Source organism: Rhinatrema bivittatum, chromosome 3 (assembly GCF_901001135.1).
Source record: "Rhinatrema bivittatum chromosome 3, aRhiBiv1.1, whole genome shotgun sequence".
Classification (NCBI taxonomy): Eukaryota; Metazoa; Chordata; class Amphibia; order Gymnophiona; family Rhinatrematidae; genus Rhinatrema; species Rhinatrema bivittatum.
Genome location: NC_042617.1, coordinates 370,100,771 through 370,122,034, shown reverse-complemented (window position 1 = coordinate 370,122,034; position 21,264 = coordinate 370,100,771). Strand labels below are relative to the sequence as shown.

At 41.8% G+C, this 21,264-nt stretch overlaps 1 protein-coding gene across 1 annotated transcript in view; it reads right to left on the bottom strand.

Annotated features, from left to right (window-relative positions):
• Positions 1–13,276: 13,276 nt before the first annotated feature.
• PGM3 (phosphoglucomutase 3) overlaps positions 13,277–21,264 on the bottom strand; it is a 69,658-nt gene continuing 61,670 nt past the window's right edge. The window contains 2 exon segments of the mRNA XM_029595529.1: positions 13,277–15,222; positions 19,813–19,986. Of these exon segments, the coding sequence (XP_029451389.1) occupies positions 15,136–15,222; positions 19,813–19,986 (261 nt within the window). The 3' untranslated portion in view covers positions 13,277–15,135.

The following is a 21,264-nucleotide window of genomic DNA, read 5'->3' as shown; positions in this document are numbered from 1 at the left end:
GATACTATATTTATATACTTATACAGGAAAAATAATTTACTCAAAGTATTATCAAATAGCATCCTATCCTTAGAAGTTTAAAGAAAATTGGAGACCCTACCAACTAAGTTATTGGAACAATTACAGGAAATACATTTTTAACACAAATCTTCTAAATTACCTTTTCCACATTAATATTATACTATTCCCACTTAAAACAATATCTACGGGTGAGTATCCAAATAATTTTGAAGCTGTTCCGGGGTATTGAAGATATATCTATTATCTCTATGCTTTATAAAACATCTACACGGATATTTTAAGGTGAATTGTGCCCCTCTATCTATTACCTCTTTTCTCAAAGCAATAAAACTTTTACGTCTCAATTGGGTTGCTCGGGTAACATCCAGGAATATTCTTAAAGGAGATCCATAAAAGTTTTGTGTTTGACATTTAAAATGTTGTTTTAACACTGCATCCCTCTCTAGGAGAGATGTAAATTAGACCAGTAATGTTGCCCTATTATCAACCTGCACCTCATAGGACTTTTCCAGGAAGTCAGTTAAGTTCAAATTTCCATTATTCTGCTGCTCTTTTCCTTCTTGGGATTGTTGAAGGTAATACATTTTAGATAATATGGGAATAGAGTTGTCAGAGTATTTCAAGATATTCTTTAAATAACTATTAAATAGATCTCTGGGTGAGATTAGATGAATTTTTGGAAAGTTTAACACTCTCAAATTAAATTTCCTGTTCTGATTTTCCAAAAAATCAATTTTTCTTTCAGTTTCTACCACAGATTTTATCAAATTTGTTTGAACTTTCTGTATTTCCTCTATATGGGAATCAACAGATTTTGATTTCAATTCTAGTTTACCTATTCTTTCCTCTATGAAGATATTATTTTTTAAGGCTTCCTGGACAGTCCTAGTGAGGTTATTTATTGACTTTTGAACATTCACCATCATTAATCCTAATTCCTCAATAGAGAACTTTGTTGGAACAATAATAGGCACATCCTCAATTCCAAGTTGTTGTATGTCCCGTAACTGTTTTAATGTCCCACTCTCCGCTTCTGATGACAATACGGAACATTCCTTTAACTCGACATGGGAGTGTTCTCCCGTGTCCTCAGTAACTTTGGTTCCATTCAAGCCTTTGTCCCGGAAATTTGTAAGATCATTTAATACAAATTTAGTTTCTATCGCCCTATTGGATGGAGGGACAGGTTTTTCTGGGGCACCGGGTGTTAAAGATGTTTCATTGGCCTGATAACACATCTCTGGAGCAAGAGAAGGGTTATCTGCAGCCCCATCCGGTGTAATTATGGAAAAAACTTGAAAGCATTCCTTAATGCTGGGTTGAATCATCTTATTTGGTGTAGATGTTGATGAAGTTTCCCTCAATTTCGCTTTCCTCTTTCTATGAGGCATAGTGATTTAATACACAAATAGTCAAATTCCACAATGTAGCCCAGCAGGATACTTGCAAGTTAAGTATTAGAAGAAAAAGTACTTAGCTTAATGGTGGTGTTCTCCTTGGCCACAACCAACAGAGTTCCGTCCCAACCCGGGCTAAGCCGGGCAAAGCTGCGCGCCGGTATAGGCAGGTTTAAATGCCTATCCGGCTCCTCCTCTGAAGGCCGATGACACCAAGTCTCCACCCCAGCTGATACAGGAAATCTTTGAGTCTCTCAGCGGAGAGGCTCCGGGGTTGAAGAAAAGTTCTCGGGCCCTGAAGGGGACCCAGCAGTAAAAGATCAGGCTGCGGCCCTCAATTTTTTTTTTTAGCTTGAGTGCCTAGACAGTCAGTTAAACCTTAAACCCAGCTTTGAATACCAGAAAAAAAACTCAGTTCTTCAATACCAAACAACATTTATTAGAGTGATGAACAGTTCAACACTCACACAATGAGAAGGCATCAAGAGTAGCCACACAGATAGCAGAGACTGTCACAGCAGTGATAAGTTCTGTCTGGAAGCTCAGTAATCTGAAGGAAGCAACTGGAGCAGTAATAGAAGCTAAAGAATATGAATTATGAAAAGCAATGCTTTTGTGGAGCTTGATGCAGAATTCAGGAGGAGCTGCTAGCCTGCAGAGAGCCCAGTTTCAACTGAAGGCAAATACAGGAGGCAAACTGTCCCAGGCATTCTTAGCAGCATGGGACCAATAGGAAGATAGCAGCATGGGACCAATAGGAAGAGGAGAAAGGCACAGAGAGAGAGACAAGCAAAACAGGAAAGATCCAATGAAGATAACAGAATCATTCATAAGATAACTAATCAGGACAGAAAACTCTTCAACATGTAGAGAGCCCAAACTGCAATATTAATGAGATGACACATGGTGGCAACATCACTGACTGAATTAAAAACTCATTGAGTGGGAGGTGATAACAGATATTGGTAAATGGAGGTCATTTCAAGGAGAGAGGCATTACTAATTGTGTGCCACAGCGATTGGTCTTGGACCGGTTCTTTTCAACAATTTCATAAGCAACATTACGGAAAAATTATCAGGAAAGGTTTGTCTTTTTATGGATGATACCAAAATTTACAACAGAGTAGACAGCCAGGAAGGTATGGAAAATGAGGGATTTAGCAAAGCTTGAGGAATGGACTAGACCCTGGCAGCTAAGATTTAATGCTAAAAAAAAAAAAATGCAATCATACAATTCGGATACAAAAACCCAAGGTGGTGAAAATCTAAGCACAAAAGAAGAGCAGAATCAGGGGGTGATTGTAACTGATGATCTTAAGGTGGTGAAATAGGTTGATATGATGATGGCAAAAGCCAGAAAGATGCTTGGGTACATAGCGAGAGGAATGTTCAGCAGAAAATATGAGATGATGTTGCCCCTGTTTAAGTCCCTTGTGAGACCTGATTTGCAATATTCAAAAATATGCAAACTGCTTAGAGTTGGACCAGAGGGTGTCTACAAAAATGGTCAGTGGTCTTCATTATAAAGTATATGGGGCCAGAATTAAAGATCTAAATATGTGTACCTTAGAGGAAAGATAGGATAGCGGAGACATTTAAATACCTACTGGGTTTCCATTCCATGTGAAGCAGGCCTCTTTCAACAGAATGGAGACTAGAAAAAGAGGTCATAGGATGAGGGTAAAAGGGAGTAGACTCAGGAGTAAACTAAGAAACTATTTCTTTATAGAAAGTGTGGTGGATTTATGGAACAGTCTTACTGTGAAGGTGGTAGAGACAAGGACAGCATCCAAATTCAAGAAAGTATGGGACAAGAACAAGGGACCTCTGAGGAACTGGTAGGGATAATAGAGCTGAGCCAATTGGTATGGATGGGCAGATTAGTTAGGCTGTATGTTCTTTTTCTGCAGCAATGCTTGTATAATATTCAGCACGAAACAATATATAGTGACATATGTTTATCTCAATCTTTATTACATTGAAACAATTACAAAAACAGTATTTAAATATTTAACATATCACCCTCAGGAATATGCATCTAAAAATACATTCACAAACCCACACTTTACTCATACATCATACAAACACTCACATACCTCACACCTTTCATCATTAAAAATAGCTCGATATTCTCAAACTTAATCATACACAACTACAAGAACCTTTTAACAGTACACTGTTAATTTTTTTAAATACAATCTTAAATACAATCTATTAAGCAAGCAGAGAGAATTCTATTGCACAAATTTTTATTCGTTTGAAAAACGACAGATCCTTCAATTTTTCTTTATTTTCTCAACATGTTTCACCTTCTCACAGGCTTCTTCAGGAGAAATTTTGAAGAATCTCCTACTGCTCATATATCCACCACATATCTCCGCACGGGTTTCATCTGTACGTCCCAAAATTTCTCTTAGACGTACTTGCAAATGTACCATTCGACTCATTATTCAGCGTCTCGTCAACGGACATTCACAAAACACTTGCTTTTAAGAACTTTTCCAGCTCTCCCTTTGTGAATTACCTTATTCAATTATTCTCAACTCGCCGCCACCTCCGTGGCATTCAAAAACACTGCCATCGAATGACACCCCCCCCCCCCCCCCCCCCCAAGACTTACCAAAAGTCCCTGGTGGTCCAGCGGGGGTCCTGGAGTGATCTCCTGCACTCGGGCTGTCGGCTGCCGGTATTCAAAATGGCGCCGATAGTCTTTGCCCTCACTATGTCACAGGAGCTACCGTGCCATTGGTCGGCCCCTGTCACATGGTAGGAGCAATGGACGGACGGCGCCATTCTTGTGCTCCTACCATGTGACAGGGGCCGACCAATGGCACCGGTAACCCCTGTGACATAGTAAGGGCAAAGGCTATCGGTGCCATTTTGAATACCGGCAGCTGATGGCTGAGTGCAGGCCCCCCTGCGCCAGGACCCCCCTGCGCCAGGACCTGCGCCAGGACCCCCGCTGGACCACCAGGGACTTTTGGTAAGTCTTGGGGGGGGGGTTGTAGTTAATAAATTTTAAGTGTTGGGATGGGGTTTTTTTTGGAAAACGAATACATACGTAACTAATGAACGGATCGGGGTCCCCCGAGAATGGATGCAATGGATTTGGCTCCCCATGAATACGAATGCCGAATGGGACGAATCCAGCCCTGCTGCTCATCCCTACTTTCCACCACATTACAATACTTTAAGATGTCTGGTTTTTTATAGTGCTTAGGAGTGAATTTTCAAAACTTTATGCATGTAAAAATGAACATATACATGCATAAGTAGCCTCTACTCGCCTATTCTATATTTTACAAAAGTTGAAAAGATATGCTTATTTTCACTTTCGCACATATATATACGTGCATAAAAATGAGGCAATTTAGGGCATGCCAGGGCAAGGCCAACACACATATATGTTGCTATTTTAAAAGAAACTCGTGCACATTTGCCAACTGTAAAGTTTGGCGTGAGCCCTTGGTGCTGGCAAACTTGCAAGGCCTATGCCGGCAGCTAGAAAATGCACCGTATAGTGGGACAGACTAGAGCTTCACCTATACCAGCTGCCTCCCCCACAGATTGAGCCCTTGGGTTCTGGCAGCTGGTAGGTTTTAGGCAGGTCCCTAGGGTGGAGACAGAGCAAGAGTCAAATAGCACACTAGGATCAGCACAGACAGCGGGCAGACAGAGTCAGAGACAGGCCAAGGTTGAGGCAGGCTGAATACAGATGTGGTCAGGTTCAGGCAGAAGCTTGTCAAGTGATAGTCAAAACATGATCAGCTCCAGGCAGAAGGTCTAGGTGGCAGGCATAATGTGATCAGGTCCAGGCAGTCAATCCATGGGAGGACGAAGACACATTGAAGACGCTGGCTGGGATGACCAAGACAAAGATGGATGAGGTGGTTGGACGAAAGAAGAAGGAGAAGGTAAGTACAAGGCTGGAGAACACAAGGCAAGGCAGGAGAAGGCAAGCTGAAGATGCAGGAACTCAGGAACATTGGCAACATGCACCTCAAAGCAGGAGCCCCGTTGCTGAGGCAAGGAACTGCTGCAGGGCCTTGGCTTAAATAGTCCAGAGGCTGATGTCATCTGGAGGTTTTGCTCAGGAATCCCCATCACTGCGCACATATTATTTGCGCACCCAGGTGCACATGCACCTATGGGAAGGCCGGGACACAGCGGCATGATGGCATGGGATGCTGGGTCCAGTGGCATTCCTGATGCTCTGAGGATGGGCTGTGTGAGGGCTGACAGGAGAGGCAAGGCAGTGTGGGAGACTGACTGGTGGCTTCCAGCCACACTGAAACTGACCGGTGTTAAGGGTGAGTGCTGTGGCTTACAGGACCTATCTGCGAGCCATGAATCAACATCAATTTACTTATGTATTTTTACACCGTCTAATATCTGGCTTAAGTGAAATTAAATGTACTGCAAATAAAATGGCAAATTTAAAACCACCAATTTTGGGCAGACCAGTGTGAAGGCTTTGCATTTCACAAAGACTGCTGCGGAATAATCTGGAAAAATTAAAAAAAATCAGTGAGCCTTTATACTTTAGGAGCTGTGAACTAACTATCAACTGGAATGCCTGCTTACAGAAGAAAGTTAGATGGACTTTTCTGGGGATCCTATATCTTTTGATATGGCGAGGAGACTGAGAAAAGTGGTGGCAGAAAAGCTGGCTATAGGAAGACAAGATGGCAGCGGACATGCACACACCGACGGACGGCATTTCGGAAACCTCTACATTTCCGAGACTTCCGCCTGGTACTTCAATCTATCATCCGCCCTAAACTGGACTATTGCAACTCACTCCTCCTGGGTCTGCCCGCCAGCACCATCAAACCACTTCAGATGGTACAGAATGCGACGGCCAGAATACTCACTAACACCAAAAAACGGGACCACATCACCCCTATCCTCCAAAATCTTCACTGGCTGCCAATAAAATTTAGAATACAATTTAAATCCCGCATGATGATTCACAAGGCCCTGCACAACATCTCCCCCCTCAACCTATCCTTCCAACTACAGCAACACATTTCCAAGAGACCAATCAGAAGTGCATACCAGAATATGCTTCACACCCAACCGGCGAAAACCTCACTGAGGAAACTAGCTCTGTCCACTGCAGGTCCCCCTCTTTGGAACCTGCTCCCACCGGACCTCCACCAAGAACCGTGCCTTCTGACATTCAAAAAGAAGCTAAAGACTTGGCTATTCACCCAAGCTTTCCCGGAGAGCTAAAACCGGTTGAAGCGATAGACGATATACTTACCTCTGTATTTATGTTTCCGAGTTTGGCACCCAGTTACATTTAATCGAGTTTACAAATGTCTCCCTAAAAGTTTTCCTGTCCTCCTGTGTTAATGTATTCCGCCCCTGAGGCGACTGGTTCAGTTCCTTGTAAACCGGTGCGATATATATGCTATACAGGAACATCAGTATAAATAAATAAAAGTAGATATCAAGTTTGCATTAACCAGTCTGATGTTTTGTTTCTATAACTGTTTGTGATAAAGAGGATATCAACGATTCTATAGATTTTAAAACAGTCAAAATCCCCTCTAATGATATTTCCTTAAAGCAAAGTAATCTTTGCCCAGGAGTCCCAGCCTCTATTTGGACACCTCCCATTTCCACGTTCGTGCCTGAACTCACACCCATACCTTGAAAAGAAATCAGTGTCGCTATCCCATTGTTCCTCCTTCAAAGAAACCAGTCCTGTGTCTAAATCTAAAGTAGCAATTGAACGTGGCTCTCCCTGAGATCCCACAATGCTCTCCTGGATCTCACTCAGTCGCGCTGGCATCACCACTCCCTGCAACAACCCAGGGAGGTTCCTGTCATTGCCAGCATCATAGAGAGCCCCTCCATCTGACTGGGGTGAGCAGACCTGCTCAGCACCCTGGGCTCAGAGTGGTGTCGAAGTCAAGGGGGGTGGTGCACACTCCAGCGTCATCCCTCCAGCGACCAAACCCTCTGGTGAGGAAGTTGCGGCTCCCATGAAGAACCCCTCGCTGCAGGGGTTGAAGGGGGTCCAAGCGGGGTGAGTCAACGCTCTCTCCCCTTAATTTCCCCTTCCTTTTGGTATGTGGCATGAAATTTTATTAGGAAATTTAGAAGACGAAAATACCTCACAGGGAGAGCTCTGCCATGGTGTCCTACTCAGCGGCCATCTTGCCCCCTAAAGGCAGACTTTCTAATAACAATTTATTAAAGGCAATCATGGCGAGTCAGTCCACAGAAAATGTCGGGCAAGAGGGGATATTGATAAGCTTAGATGCAGCCAAAGCTTTTGACTGTGTGGATTGGCCATATCTAATGTGGTTCAGATAACAGAAAGAAAGAGAGTTTCAAACATGAACTGAAAACATGGCTCTTTAGAAGGGTATACAATTTAACATAAAATTCCAATATGCTGATAATTGCAACAATACCAGAGGTAATGCTAGTCGAGCAAGCAATATATAATAAATTGTATAAAGGGCATTGCTAGGAGAATTAGAATTTGTATTTACTGTTGAGTTAACCTAGAGAAAGTATCAATATGAACTAAATTATACAGTAGCTACTTTGATATCCTAGAATATGTAAGACTATGAACTAGAATATGTACTTGCTATGGTGTTGAATTAGAAGGTGAATGTTGACAAAGCATATGATTATAGACCATGAATATGAATGCTGATACTGTAAACCGTTGTGATCTTCTTTTGGAACAACAATATATAAAACGCCTAAATAATGTGGGTGTTACAGAAATTCAGACAAAGTGACCAATTTATCAACCACAGGTTAAATTGCTGGTAAATGGAACTTTGTCAAAATCTTTTGCATTGGGTAGGGGGAACTAGGCAGGGCAGTCCACTGTCACCATTACTTTTTGTCCTTTCTCTAAAACCTCTGGCCATAAAATTACATGATCTGGAGATTTTTCACAGTATATGTATTAAAAATAAAAGGGTGAAACTAGGATTTTTCACAGATGACATGATGCTGTTGCTGTTTGGAACATCAGATATATTTTGAATATATTTTGTGCCTTTGGGTCATCTGCTGGTCTCCAAATTAATTATGATAAATCCCAGGCATTTTCCCTGGATGGTTCTTTGCCTGATAGATGGGAGGGAGAGTTTCCACTGGCTTGGGCAAGTGATAGACTACAATACCTGGGGATTAATCTGGCATGAAGGGATTGGGAGATATATGATTATAAATCCACTCCTAACTTTGACTTTCTCTAATTGCAGCTGAAGAGATGGAAAGATCTGCCTTTGTCGATTAGGGGTGGTTCGTCTTGGTAAAGATGGTAATACTCCCTAAATTTCTATATTGTTTACAGATGATACCACTTTAGGTTAAAAACAATGATATGGCCTTTGAGTCAGCCATAGGCTCTTTCATTTGGGAGGGGGGAGGGGGATGCTTGTGTATCAAATTTGATAGTCTCAGGCTGGAGAAATCACTAGGTGGATTAGCCATACCAGACTTGCGTGTTTATAGTATTGCATAAGAACATAAGAAATTGCCATGCTGGGTCAGACCAAGGGTCCATCACGCCCAACATCCTGTTTCCAACAGAGGCCAAACCAGGCCACAAGAACCTGGCAATTACCCAAACACCAAGAAGATCCCAAGCTACTGATGCAATTAATAGCAGTAGTTATTCCCTAAGTAAACTTGATAAATAGCAGTTAATGGACTTCTACTCCAAGAACTTATCCAAACCTTTTTTTAATCCAGCTACACTACTGCACTAACCACATCCTCTGGCAACAAAGTCCAGAGCTTAATTGTGCATTGAGTGAAAAAGAATTTTCTCTGATTAGTCTTAAAATGTGCTACTTGCTAACTTCATGGAATGCCCCCTAGTCCTTCTATTATCCAAAAGTGTAAATAACTGATATCTACTCATTCTAGACCTCGCATGATCTTAAAGACATCTATCATATCCCCCCCCCCAGCCATCTTTTCTCCAAACTGAAAAGGCCTAACCTCTTCAGCCTTTCCTCATAGGGGAGCTGTTCCATCCCCTTTATCATTTTGGTTGTCCTTCTCTGTACCTTCTCCATTGCAACTATATCTTTTTTGAGATGCGGTGACCAGAATTGTACACAGTATTCAAGATGCGGTCTCACCATGGAGCGATTTATTAACCATTCACTTCCTAATAATTCCTAACATTCTGTTTGCTTTTTTGACTGCAGCAGCACACCAAGTCGACAATTTTAAAGTATTATCCACTATGATGCCTAGATCTTTTTCCTGGGTGGTAGTTCCTAATATGGAACCTAACGTCGTGTAACTACAACAAGGGTTATTTTTCCCTATATGAACACCTTGCACTTGTCCACATTAAATTTCATCTGCCATTTGGATGTCCAATCTTCCAGTCTTGCAAGGTCCTCCTGTAATGTATCACAATCTGCTTGTGATTTAACTACTCTGAATAATTTTATATTGTCAACAAATTTGATTCCACAAGGAGAGCAACATGCACTGAAGGGGTCGCATGTGTGCCCTTCCCCAGGGACAACATCCAACGTGGCTGCCATCAAGCCTCTGACTTGCAGATAAAACCACACAGTCAGGCGAATCATCCTTCTCAGGGCCTGAACCTAAGAAATTAATTTCTGAATGCAACCCTCTGGCAGAAAAACATTCTTGTCCTGCTCTGTATCCAATCACATGCCAAGATACTCTAGCGATTGAGTCGGCTGTAAACTGCTCTTGGCCAAGTTTACTACCCAGCCCTGAAGCAAGAACATCACCTTGCGAGAAGCCATGCAGTTCTCTTCTGCATTTTTGGCCTGAATGAACCAGTCGTCCAGATACGGATGGACTAGAATGCCATCCTTGCACAGAGCCACCACTACCACCATCATGACCTTGGAAACGTTCTTGGGTGTAGTCACTAGCCCAAAGGGCAGAGCCCGAAATTGATAATGATGTCCCAGAATGGCAAAGTGTAGGAAATGATGTTTCTGGCTAATGAGAATATGGAGATATGCTTCCATCAGTTCGAGAGATGTGAGAAATTCCTGTTTGCGCTTCCATTATGGAATGTAGAGTTTACATTCAGAAATGAGCCATATGTAAATAATGATTGACACCTTTGAGATCCAGGATGGGCCAAAAAACCCCCATCTCTTTCTTGGGAATGACAAAATAAATGGAATAGCGCCCTGTATTTTCCTGTGATCTGGGAACAGGAATCATGGCTTTCAAATCCAACAGCCTCCTTAACGGAGTCTCCACTGCCTCTCTCTTCTGTAGAGAGTTGCCTGGAGAGACCATAAAGGCATCCATAAGAATTTGGTGAAAATGCAGAACATAGCCATCCTTCACCACAACCAGGACCACTGTTCCATCGTAATCTGGACTCACCTCTGATAAAAGAGTGATAGACCGCCTATCTCGTACACCAGTAGGTGAGCCTGCATATTTTCATTGTGAAGACTGAGGGGTTCTGGATGCAGAAACTGTATATTTACAGGCTTTCTAGGCCAAAAGGACTGAGATCTTCCATAGGGACAAGATCTTTAAGGATGAAACATCAGGAATCCCTGGAGCAGTCCTTCGCTTCAAAAGGACATGATGTCGCCTTTTTGTCCTCCAGTAAATGAAGAACCTTGGACTGACCTCAGCTATTCGCCATTTTTTCCAACTCACTGCTGAACAAAAGGGAACCCTTCAAAGGTAACCTTGTGAGATTGGACTTGGAAATAGTGTCTGCCGACCAATTTCACAGTCACAACTGGCATCTAGCCGCTACTACAGAAGCCACCTCTCTAGCAGCCTGCATTGGCTAATAATGTGGTTCCACTGCCGATCCACCATCAGACCCCACTCCTTGCGTCTCCTGAGAGAGATGAAAACCAGCCCAAGCCACAAAACAGAAGCAATCAGAAAATTCATTTCCATGGTCCGAAAGGCCTGCTTAAGGACATCCTCAATCCTCCTATCCTGAGCATCTTTGAAAGCTTTCCCTCCTTCTACTGGAATGGTAGTTTTGCTTGGTAACAGCAAATACAAAGGCATCCACCTTTGGGAATCGCAATTGATCCCTTGACTTCAGATCCAAGGGGGCACAAACCCGCTAAAGTGCTGTATCCCCTTAAAAATTTGCCTCTGAGGTGCTCCATTCAAGGTCAATTAACTCTTGAATTGGATCCAGAAGGGGAAAGAAACAGGATGCATTGCGTAAGGTGATTAATATGGGATCTTTCTTTTGAAAGCCTGCAGAGTCACTCCCATCCACATCGAGCATCTTCAGGGTCTGAGTGAACAGACTCGGCAACTCATCTTTGTGAAAAAAACAGAGCAGAATGTGATGCAGTTTCAAATCAGGTGGAATTTCTCCCTCTTCCAAAGAGGAGAAACCCAAGTCCCTACTGGAATCAAAGGTATCATGATCCACAGCCCCCAGAAAATCACCAGGGACAGCCTCCCTGTGGAGCTTGCCCGCAGTGGCTCACAAATGGGAGCCACGAACCCATGAACCCATCTTAGTAGGTTGCTTTGCTTCAGCTAGGTATCCCTGCAGAAAGGCCTGTGGACTTTGGAAAAATTCCACTCAGGAAAAGGAGAGGGGGATCCAAACCAGACACCCATAGGCCCAAACCAGACTCTTGCTGACCCTTCTGCTGGAAATGACTCTGTCATGAGGAACAAGGGGGGGAGGAGATCCATCCTCTGTCGCCTTCCGCCCCACTCCCCTCCTGAGGGGATGGTGCAACATCGGCAAAATCAAGTGGCCAAATCACCTTGAGCACTCAAGCAGTGTTGAAACAGGTAAAGAGAAAGTGGTGGCTGGAATGCCCTTATATGGCAAGCCTCACAGATAGCCAGGCGCTTAAGACTGTTGTTCCGGGTGCCATAGTCTTTCTGCACTGGGATCTAGGCAGCCTCCTGTGTGCCCACCATCAGTGTCTGGGAATACACACACACATATGCATCCAAGTAAGCCACGGTTGTATGTGCCCATGTATGCGTTTACATTAGAACACCGCTGGGTGGTGAGACCGCGCGCACACGGCTGAGCGCGGGAAAATTGCTGCCGCAGCCTACCATGCAGCTAATAGGACCGAGCCTGAAAAGCAGGAACTAACCAAAGGCTGCTGGACTTGCTGACCCGAGCCATCTCCTCTCTATAATAACTCCCCAGAGAAGTGAGAGGGAAAGGGGTAAAGACGCAGAGCCACCAGCTACAGAGGGAGAGGGCACAAGCCTTCACCACCAAGCACTCCCTCATCTGCAAACTGGTTTATTTTTTCCTAAGTCTATGCCTGACCGGCTCCCAAACTTAAAATGCTCAACTGAGAAAGGGACCAAAACATGGTGTTACCTCAGGAGCTCAAGCGGTACTCTGAAATCTTCTCTCTTTCTTTTTTCTCTTTTTACTACAAGTAATCCCCAGTAGGGAGATGCATGTCCACCATCTGTTGGAGATGGAGAATACTGGCAGGCTAATGTTGGGGCAAGGCTATATGTCTGTGACATCAGCAAGTCAGTTTTACTCTGTCTCCATCTGCTGGTAGAGGTGCATAATCCACTTGTGTGGATTGGCCTGCCTGAGTGCAGAGGAAAGATGAATTGGTTCATGCATTTATTCTTATCTGTCAGGGATATATCCCAGTTGCTGTAACCACCCATAGGATATCACTCCTTAAACAGCTTCGGAGGCCAAAGGAACAAGAAGCCTCTGGCTGTCAGGTCCTCTGGCAGGGTGTGGGCGAAAAACAGTCAGGGGTATCTAACCCCCCCCGGATGCCCGGCTCCACTAGAAGGATGGCCCACAACAGTGCCTAACACCTCAGGAAGCAAACCCCAGCTCTGCTAAACTAATCTAACTACACTTTTCTTCCTTTTTTTTTTTTTTTGTTTTGTCTTAACTAAACCCTAGACTGCAGGTTTGCATCTCTATCATCTGCTGGAGTCAGAGAGATACTGAGGGACTGGAGGTGGCACTCTCTCTTATGTAGCAGCGGCCAAAGTTTCTGTTCTCTGCTGATAGGGATATACGACCCACTGGTCTGGAATGATCTGAGTATGTACAGGAACCCCTTTTTGTTTACATCCAGCGCTCCTCTATTCCCATTTCCAACCACAAGGTCCCACAAGAAACCATACAGCCATCAACAGCCAGTGTGGCTGTTACCGAAACATCTAGGTTCCTGTGGCCCTTCCAAACAGCTTCCTGTCACTATTAGCCTGGTGCATCAAAGAGGTAGAGGTATAGGACAGTGCAAAGTGCTAAAATTCCCAAAGACATGTGGAATCTTATTACTAGCACTTGCTTATATGTTCAATAACTTTCACTATTTAAAAACAGCATGCAGTACAAGATGTTACAAAAATAACTGCCCCAATTCTGTGAACTATAAATTAACAGTGAATGAAACTCCATGACTTCAAAACTTTGCAGTTAAAATTTTCCACCACTTACAGTGCAATACAATTTACACTTACCAATGTATAAATCTGCTAAGCTGACATTTATCACCTACAAAATTTATTAAAGAATGATTCACAAATAAATTAACAGACAAAGTAGTGCATATTAAAATGAATTACATGCATATGTATTTCTTATTCATCACAATGAAGTGCAGAGGTCTAGTACTACTGAAAACAGGATCATCATCAAGTCACGATATCTTTTCTTGGACCAATGTAAGAATTATCCAAAGATAATGTACACATTCATTCCAGGCCAGCAAATAGGTCGCATCTGAAAAAGGCCTATTAAGAAAATCTGGATCTATTTAGTGTGGGCAGGTCAAACAGCGCAGCCTTCACCAGTCATTTCTGGTCCTCTCTCTTCCTTAGCCTGGTAAACTGCACCATGATCCACTTTGAAGTGCCTTGCGAGCCACGAAAGGCCGAAAAGACATTCTAAATTAAATTATACTGCAGGTTCATGGATATGCCATTTTGTGTGCAAAACATGCTGATAAACTCTTCACTCCATCAGGCTACCTGTTGGCTGGCTGCTGGCTCCTCCTCTACAGAGAGCCAATTAATGGATTCAAACTTGTGCTCACTAAGAAAAGCCTAACTATAAACACAGTTTTACTATATTTCAGATTTCTCTTTTACATCAAAATCTTTTACCTCGGCATCCCACAGCAGTTGGAAATAGAGATACTGTTAACAGTATTTTGGCACTGATAACTCTTATAATTGTTAGACTGGGCTGCACATCCCACTTTCCTAATTATCCCTTTTTTTTCTATCATCAGATCAGAGAGGAAGAAAAAACACTCAACCACCTAGTTTTAGATTAAAACGAACACAACCATTCTTGGATTGAAAAGTGTATTTTGTAAATCTTTTTCAAATAAGATGCAATCACTGCACGTTATCAGAAAATGCAGTAGGAACTTAGGACAGTTACTGGAGAACAAATACATGATGCCTGCAATTAATACAAAGTGCTTCGCAACAAATGAATGAACCCCAGTTTGGGAGGCAGTGGGGCAGGAAAGGATGAAGGCAAGGAGTTCAGTGAGCAGGACACTACAGAAAATGAGCAGGCGCCTCCTTTTCTAGTACTGTCAATACAAAATACAGTAGCTTTAAAAAAAAAAGGTTTACATTGTGAGTTTGGGTCATTAATAAAGAAGTTTAAAGACATTTATCATACAGTATATAAAAATATTTTTCTACAGATTTGAGAGTTACGCATTCAGAAATCATCTTTAGCAGCACACACATTGCTCCTTTATAAAGGTTTGGGTGGTTCTCCTATTCCACCGGCCAGATGAAAAACAGCCAGACTCACTTCATGCGCAAGGGCATCTGCATTCCCCTGTGAATTACAAAAAGAAAGTTACTTTCCCTACCTCCCACAATGAACAACAAATCTTTTCCAGCAGATCTCAGACTGGAAGAGCTAAATTGCACTGTATGGAGCACGCTTCTGAAATTCAATGCAATGTCAGAGAGGATCTTCAGAAACACTGAAAAGCTGGAAACCATTTTTTTTTCTCTACCTACAATTTCATACCAGATCACAAGTCAGCAGTATTTGCTACATTTATTAAGGGAGTCAGGGAGTGAATACAAGCTAGGCATCTGTAGAGGTTATATCTTGACACTAAAGCCAGCCAACTTATGTGTAAGGAGCATTAACACAACAGATAAAATATCTGTGTGAACCAGATTAGGTTTGTGTGAGAAGAAAGAGCCATTCACTTGGCTCTGCTGTAATCTATGGTACAAAATTATTCCAAATGCAGATATGAATGAACTTTGCAAAAGGCAAGCCAAAAGATTATTATCAATTAAACAGAAGCGACCACCAAAATAGCAGAAAGGAGAAGACATGGTCTCGTGGTTAAAGCTTTGAACTATGATTTCAGAGAAGACAAAGGCTGTGAGTTCAAGATTTACGTCTGCCACTGACCTCTATGCCCTGCATCTTTGGGGCCCAGCTTAGTCTGTCTTTCCTGACAAACAAATGGATATCTTTATAAGTAGCCCAGTTTACCTGTCAATTTTACAGTACTTCTTGCACAGTGTGTTTGGGGTGGGAAGGTCTGGCCTAAGGGTTTCCTCCTGCTCCTTTGGCTTTCCAACTAATCTAAACAGGTTTCTAATGGAACTACAGCACCACGGACTGGATGTAATCTAGTATTTTCCCTCATCTTGTGTCTATGGAAAACAAACTAAGCAATATTTGTGCGCAGAAAAACGGGCAGTCAGCGCTGAGCGCCCGTTTTCCTAGCGCCCGCCCAGCCACCTCTCTTGGGCGCGCGGTCCAATATTTAAATTAGGGCTTGTACAAAAAGAGACGCTAGGGAAAAATCTGTGCATCCCTACTGCCTCCTTGGCATCAGGTGCACAGGAGCAACTGGGAAAACGGATGCTCAATCTACGAGCGTCTGTTTTCTCCCACTATCAGCATAGACTCTCACAAGATACATGGCCTGGACCTTGTTTCTTGTGTGTCAAACATTTTTTTTTTCCCAAAAACAAATTTTTTTTTTAAAACTAAATCTGCTTTATTCAATTCCTCCTTCTTAATATCGCTATGATACTATTAGGAGAAATCACAGAAAGCAGGATTTTTCTTTTTTATCAATGCACCCTTGAGTGTGGCATATCTTAATGCCAGCCTGAAGCTGGCATAAAATTTGCCACGCCAAAAGGAACATCCGACATCCATCCATCCAGAGAGATCAATGGAACATCAGGCTAAAAACCATTATGCCACTTTCCAAGCAGTTATTTCTCCTCACAGCAGCAATTCGCGAGCCCTCAAGATAGGTGGGCATTGTTAAAAAAAAATAAAAATTCACCAGCTCACAGTCCAAATGCTCTGATGTAATTATGAATATATATTTAAATATATTTTTTTATTTTGTTTAGATTTTTTAAATATTCCGCTCTTTGCACTTTTTTTTTTCCAGTGCTTCAAAGTGGATTACATTCAGGTACTGTAGGTATTTCCCTATCCCCAGAGGGCTTACAATCAAGTTTATACCTGAGGCAATGGAGGGTAAAGTGACTTGTCCAAGGTCACAAGGAGTGACGGCAGGACTCGAACCCTGGTCTCCTAGTTTGTAGCCCACTGCTCTAACCACTAGGCTATCTCCCTCTATTCAACCGTTCAACTGCAAATTGTTGTAGTCACCAAACTATTTCTTCCATTTATGACACTGCAGCGTTTCGGCACCTGCCTGTGCCTGCATCAAAAAGTTAAACTGTTCCACACAACATGGTGCTACCAAACCTCTCTCCGGAGGTATGTCAGATGTATCTTTTGACGATTTTAAGTTAAGTAATGTGCTCTACAATCAATAAAAGGAGAATATACAATTCTGAATATAGATTCTGGATATTCCAGAATGTTAATTTTCTGCTTTGAGCACTAAAGATTCTAAGACATTAAGGCCATGGACTTAAATATGTGAACTATTTTAGAAAGGTATTGATTAAATGTTCTTTGTGGGTTTGTATGACGACGTGAGAGAGATGTGGTTAAGAAATATGGTGAAGAGATGTTTGAGTTGATTGAGTGGTGTGATTTGTTTTAATAAGTGGGGTTTAGTGATTGATGTTTGGGGATTTTCAAGAGATGTGTGAGGTTATATAAATTGATTAGTTTGCATTTTTGATGAATAAACATAAGATATGGAAAAAGTTATTTTATGCTATAAGTTGAATTTTTCTTAGCATTTTCTGTTCTATATTGGTTGATGTATGTGTTTCATTCAATAGAACCTTGATAGCAGTCATTTTGTTCTATATAGAGATATACCCATGCCACAAATAATATTCAAAAATATTGATCCAGAGGAACTGAAACAAATCTCAGTGAACCTGGAAGATGCACTAGGACAAATTGACTAACTAAAAAGAGTGGCAAATCACCTGGACCGAATGGTATACATCCAAGAGTGCTGAAAGAACTGAGAAATGAAATTGTGGACCTGCTATTGGAAATTTGTAAACTATCAGTAACATCGTCTATGGTACCTGAAGACTGGAGGTTTGCGAATGTAATGCAAAATTTTAAAAAGGGATCAAGGGTTGATCCAGGAAACTATAGACCAGTGAGTCTGACGCCCGTGCCTGGCAAAATGGTAGAAACAACATTTCTGTACATATAGATGGGCATAGTTTAATGGGACAAAGCCAACATGAATTTAGCCAAGGAAAGTTTTGCCTCACCAATTTGCTACATTTTTTTGAGGGCACAAACACTGGATAAAAGTGAGCCAGTTGATATAGTGTATCTGGATTTCCAGAAAGCATTTGATGACGTTCCTCATGAGAGCCTTCTTAGGAAATTAAAATGTCATGGGATAGGGGGGCAGTGTCCTCTTGTGGAATGCCATCTGGTTAAAAGATAGAAAACAGAGAGTAGGGCTAAATGGTAAATTTTCCCAATGGAGAAATGTAAATTCTGGAGTGCCCCAGGGATCTGTTCTGAGACCACTGCGTTTCTGTATATTTATAAATGACCTGGAAATGGAAACAAGTGAGGTGAAGAAATTTGTCGATGACACAAAATTATTCAGTTGTTAAATCACAAGAGGATTGTGAGAAATTGCAAGAGGACCTTGCAAAACTGGGAAACTAGGCATGCAATGGCAAATTACATTTAATGTGGAAATGTGCAAAGTGATGCATTTAGGGAACAGTAACCCAAACAATAGCCAAACAATGCAAGGTTCCACATTAGGAGTCACCATTCAGGAAAAGGATCTAGGCGTCGTTGTTGATATGATGTTGACTCTTCTGCTAAGTATGCAGCAGCAGCCAAGAAAGCAAATAGAATTCATTGAATTATTAGGAAACGAATGGAGAATAAAACAGAGAATATGATAATGCCTCTATCACTCCATGGTGCGACCTCATCTTGAGTATTGTGTGCAGTTCTGTTCACCACATCTCAAAAAAGATATAGCAGAATTAGAAAAGGTACAGAGAAGGGCAACCAAAATGAGAAAAAACAGCTGAGGGGGCGATATGATAGAGGTTTATAAAATTAGTAGTATGGAATGAGTAAACGTTAAGTTGTTTACTCTCTCAAAACATACAAAGACAAGGAGGACATACAATGAAGTTTCTAGGTAATACACTTAAAACTAATAAGAGAAAATATTTTTTCACTGAATGTATAATTAAACTCTGGAATTTGTTGCCAGAGGATGTGGTGAAAGCTATTAGTGTAGCTGCATTTAAAAAAGGTTTGGATGAGTTCCTGGAGGAAAAGTCCATAAACTATTATTAAGATGGAGTTGTAGAAATCCACTAGGAATCTATCTACCCCTTGGGATCCTGCCAGGTTCTTGTGACCTGGATTGGCCACTGTTGGAAGCATGATTCTGGGCTTGGTGGACCCTTGGTCTGACCCAGTACGGCAAATCTTATGTTCATCTTCCCCTTCAATTCCTTTACCCTTCTAGTGAATGCTTGTCCTTTTTTAGCTTTCAGATCTGCCAGTGCTTAAGCTGAAAGCATGCCTGAAGAAAGCAATTCACTGTTCTGGCTAACAGCGTAATAAAAAACATCTTTAAAAAATTGGAAGATAAAAGAAAGATGGTTAAGTACTGTGGACTTTTCAGCTAGAGAAACTGGAATGAAATGTAAGGCTGCTTACTTGGTTAGGTCACAGAGGGCAGGCCAGCTCCCTTGAGTTTCATTTTAAATACTCTTCCAATACATTTTATCAGTTATATAAGTGGCAACTAACTCATCTTCAGTAAAAGCCCAAGAAAATTCCGGATGTCATCTCAGATTACAGTAGTGACTTTATAAATAGCTCCTTCTCTCAGGAAACAGAAGCACACTGTCTCTCTTCATTAGCACTTGGCTTTTCTAGAACTCACAACAGAACAGGACATTTTTTCTTTTTTTTTTTTTAGGTACAAATTGTTCCAGTTCTAACCTGGGTGTCTGCTTCAGCGTATACTCTGACTACATCCTCTGTTCCCGATGGACGAACAAAAGCTCTCGACAGTCTGTACTTCTTCACAAGTTCGTCAATGTTCTCCTGCAATCCTGGGGGTGTAACTACACGTCTTTCTGCATCTGTGGTGTCGATGACTCTTCTGTCTGCAACCTGGCAGGCACAAGAACCTCAGTAACTGGAAACCTGGCACCATTTTAACTTTGAAAGAAGTAAAAATTACATAACCATATGCAAAGTTGTATATACACAGTATCCTTTTAACAATTCAAATCTAGATGTCTGTGATGAAAGTTAAAAGGAAAACTAAGTGTGCAAAAGGCGTAGTTAATTTTGGCCGAGAGCATGAACAGAATAATGTGCATGTCAGTATTTCAGCTCTCAAGTATAAAATGGGGCACCTAGCAAAGGGGAACCTTAGGTCCATCAGTTCCACTTTGAATATCAGAGCTATCAAGGCAGAAGCGACTGGATATCACTCCTCCTCTCACCTCCAGAACTAAAGAGCTTTAAAAATAAACATTAACAAGCTTTAGTAAATAGGCCCTTAAATCCTAGCCATTACAGCAACAATCCTCAGCTCAGTGCCATATACCATGCTGCTTCTGGAACCCTGCAAGCGTAGGCCGTAAGTCTGGCCAGGCCAGTAGACTTTTGGTCTCGGAATCAAACCCAGGCCTTCCACATGGCAGTGTCAGAGCCAAGGAGGTTCAAGCTATGACCTTAGCTATAAATTGTATTTTTGATTCATTATTTGTATGATGTATTGTTATTTATTGTATTATTTCCATACTTTGTGAATTGCTTTGGGTTGGACTATCCTAAGGAAGTTGGTAAACAAATATAACATAACATATATAACAGTGTCCAGTGATGCTGCAGAGTCAGTGGGCCAAGCCCTTGGCCATCATTTTAATGGAGATCTGTTCCTGTCTTCATAGCTTCTCTTGCTTTCGTTGCTCATTTCTCTTCTACATTTTCAGATCAGTCAGTCATACATAATCCACAGAACGGATAAAAGAAAATAATTCAGGGTGTGAAAGGCATGAACCATACATACTCAAGCAAGAGACGTGCCTACAGACATATTACTTACCAGTAAAAGTGCTAGGATGCTTCATTTGCAGGTCCCATTAATGTTTTATTATGATAGCATGTGCAGCAAAATAAGATTCTGGAGGCACAAATCTGCTGCTATTTCTCTGCCAACCTCCAAACTGAAAACCTCCAATTGCTCATCTATGCAGAATGCCACCCTAGACTGCACAGGATGTCTCCTAACATTAATGTGGCTGGATGCAGTACTTATGGCTTTTATCCTTACTTCTTAATCTGACTTCTTGTATTAGCATCTAGATGGTATCTTCAGTTTTCCTCTCCTTTAGATTTCAGGATATAAACTGGGAGGTTCATAATTTGCAGGCAGAATAA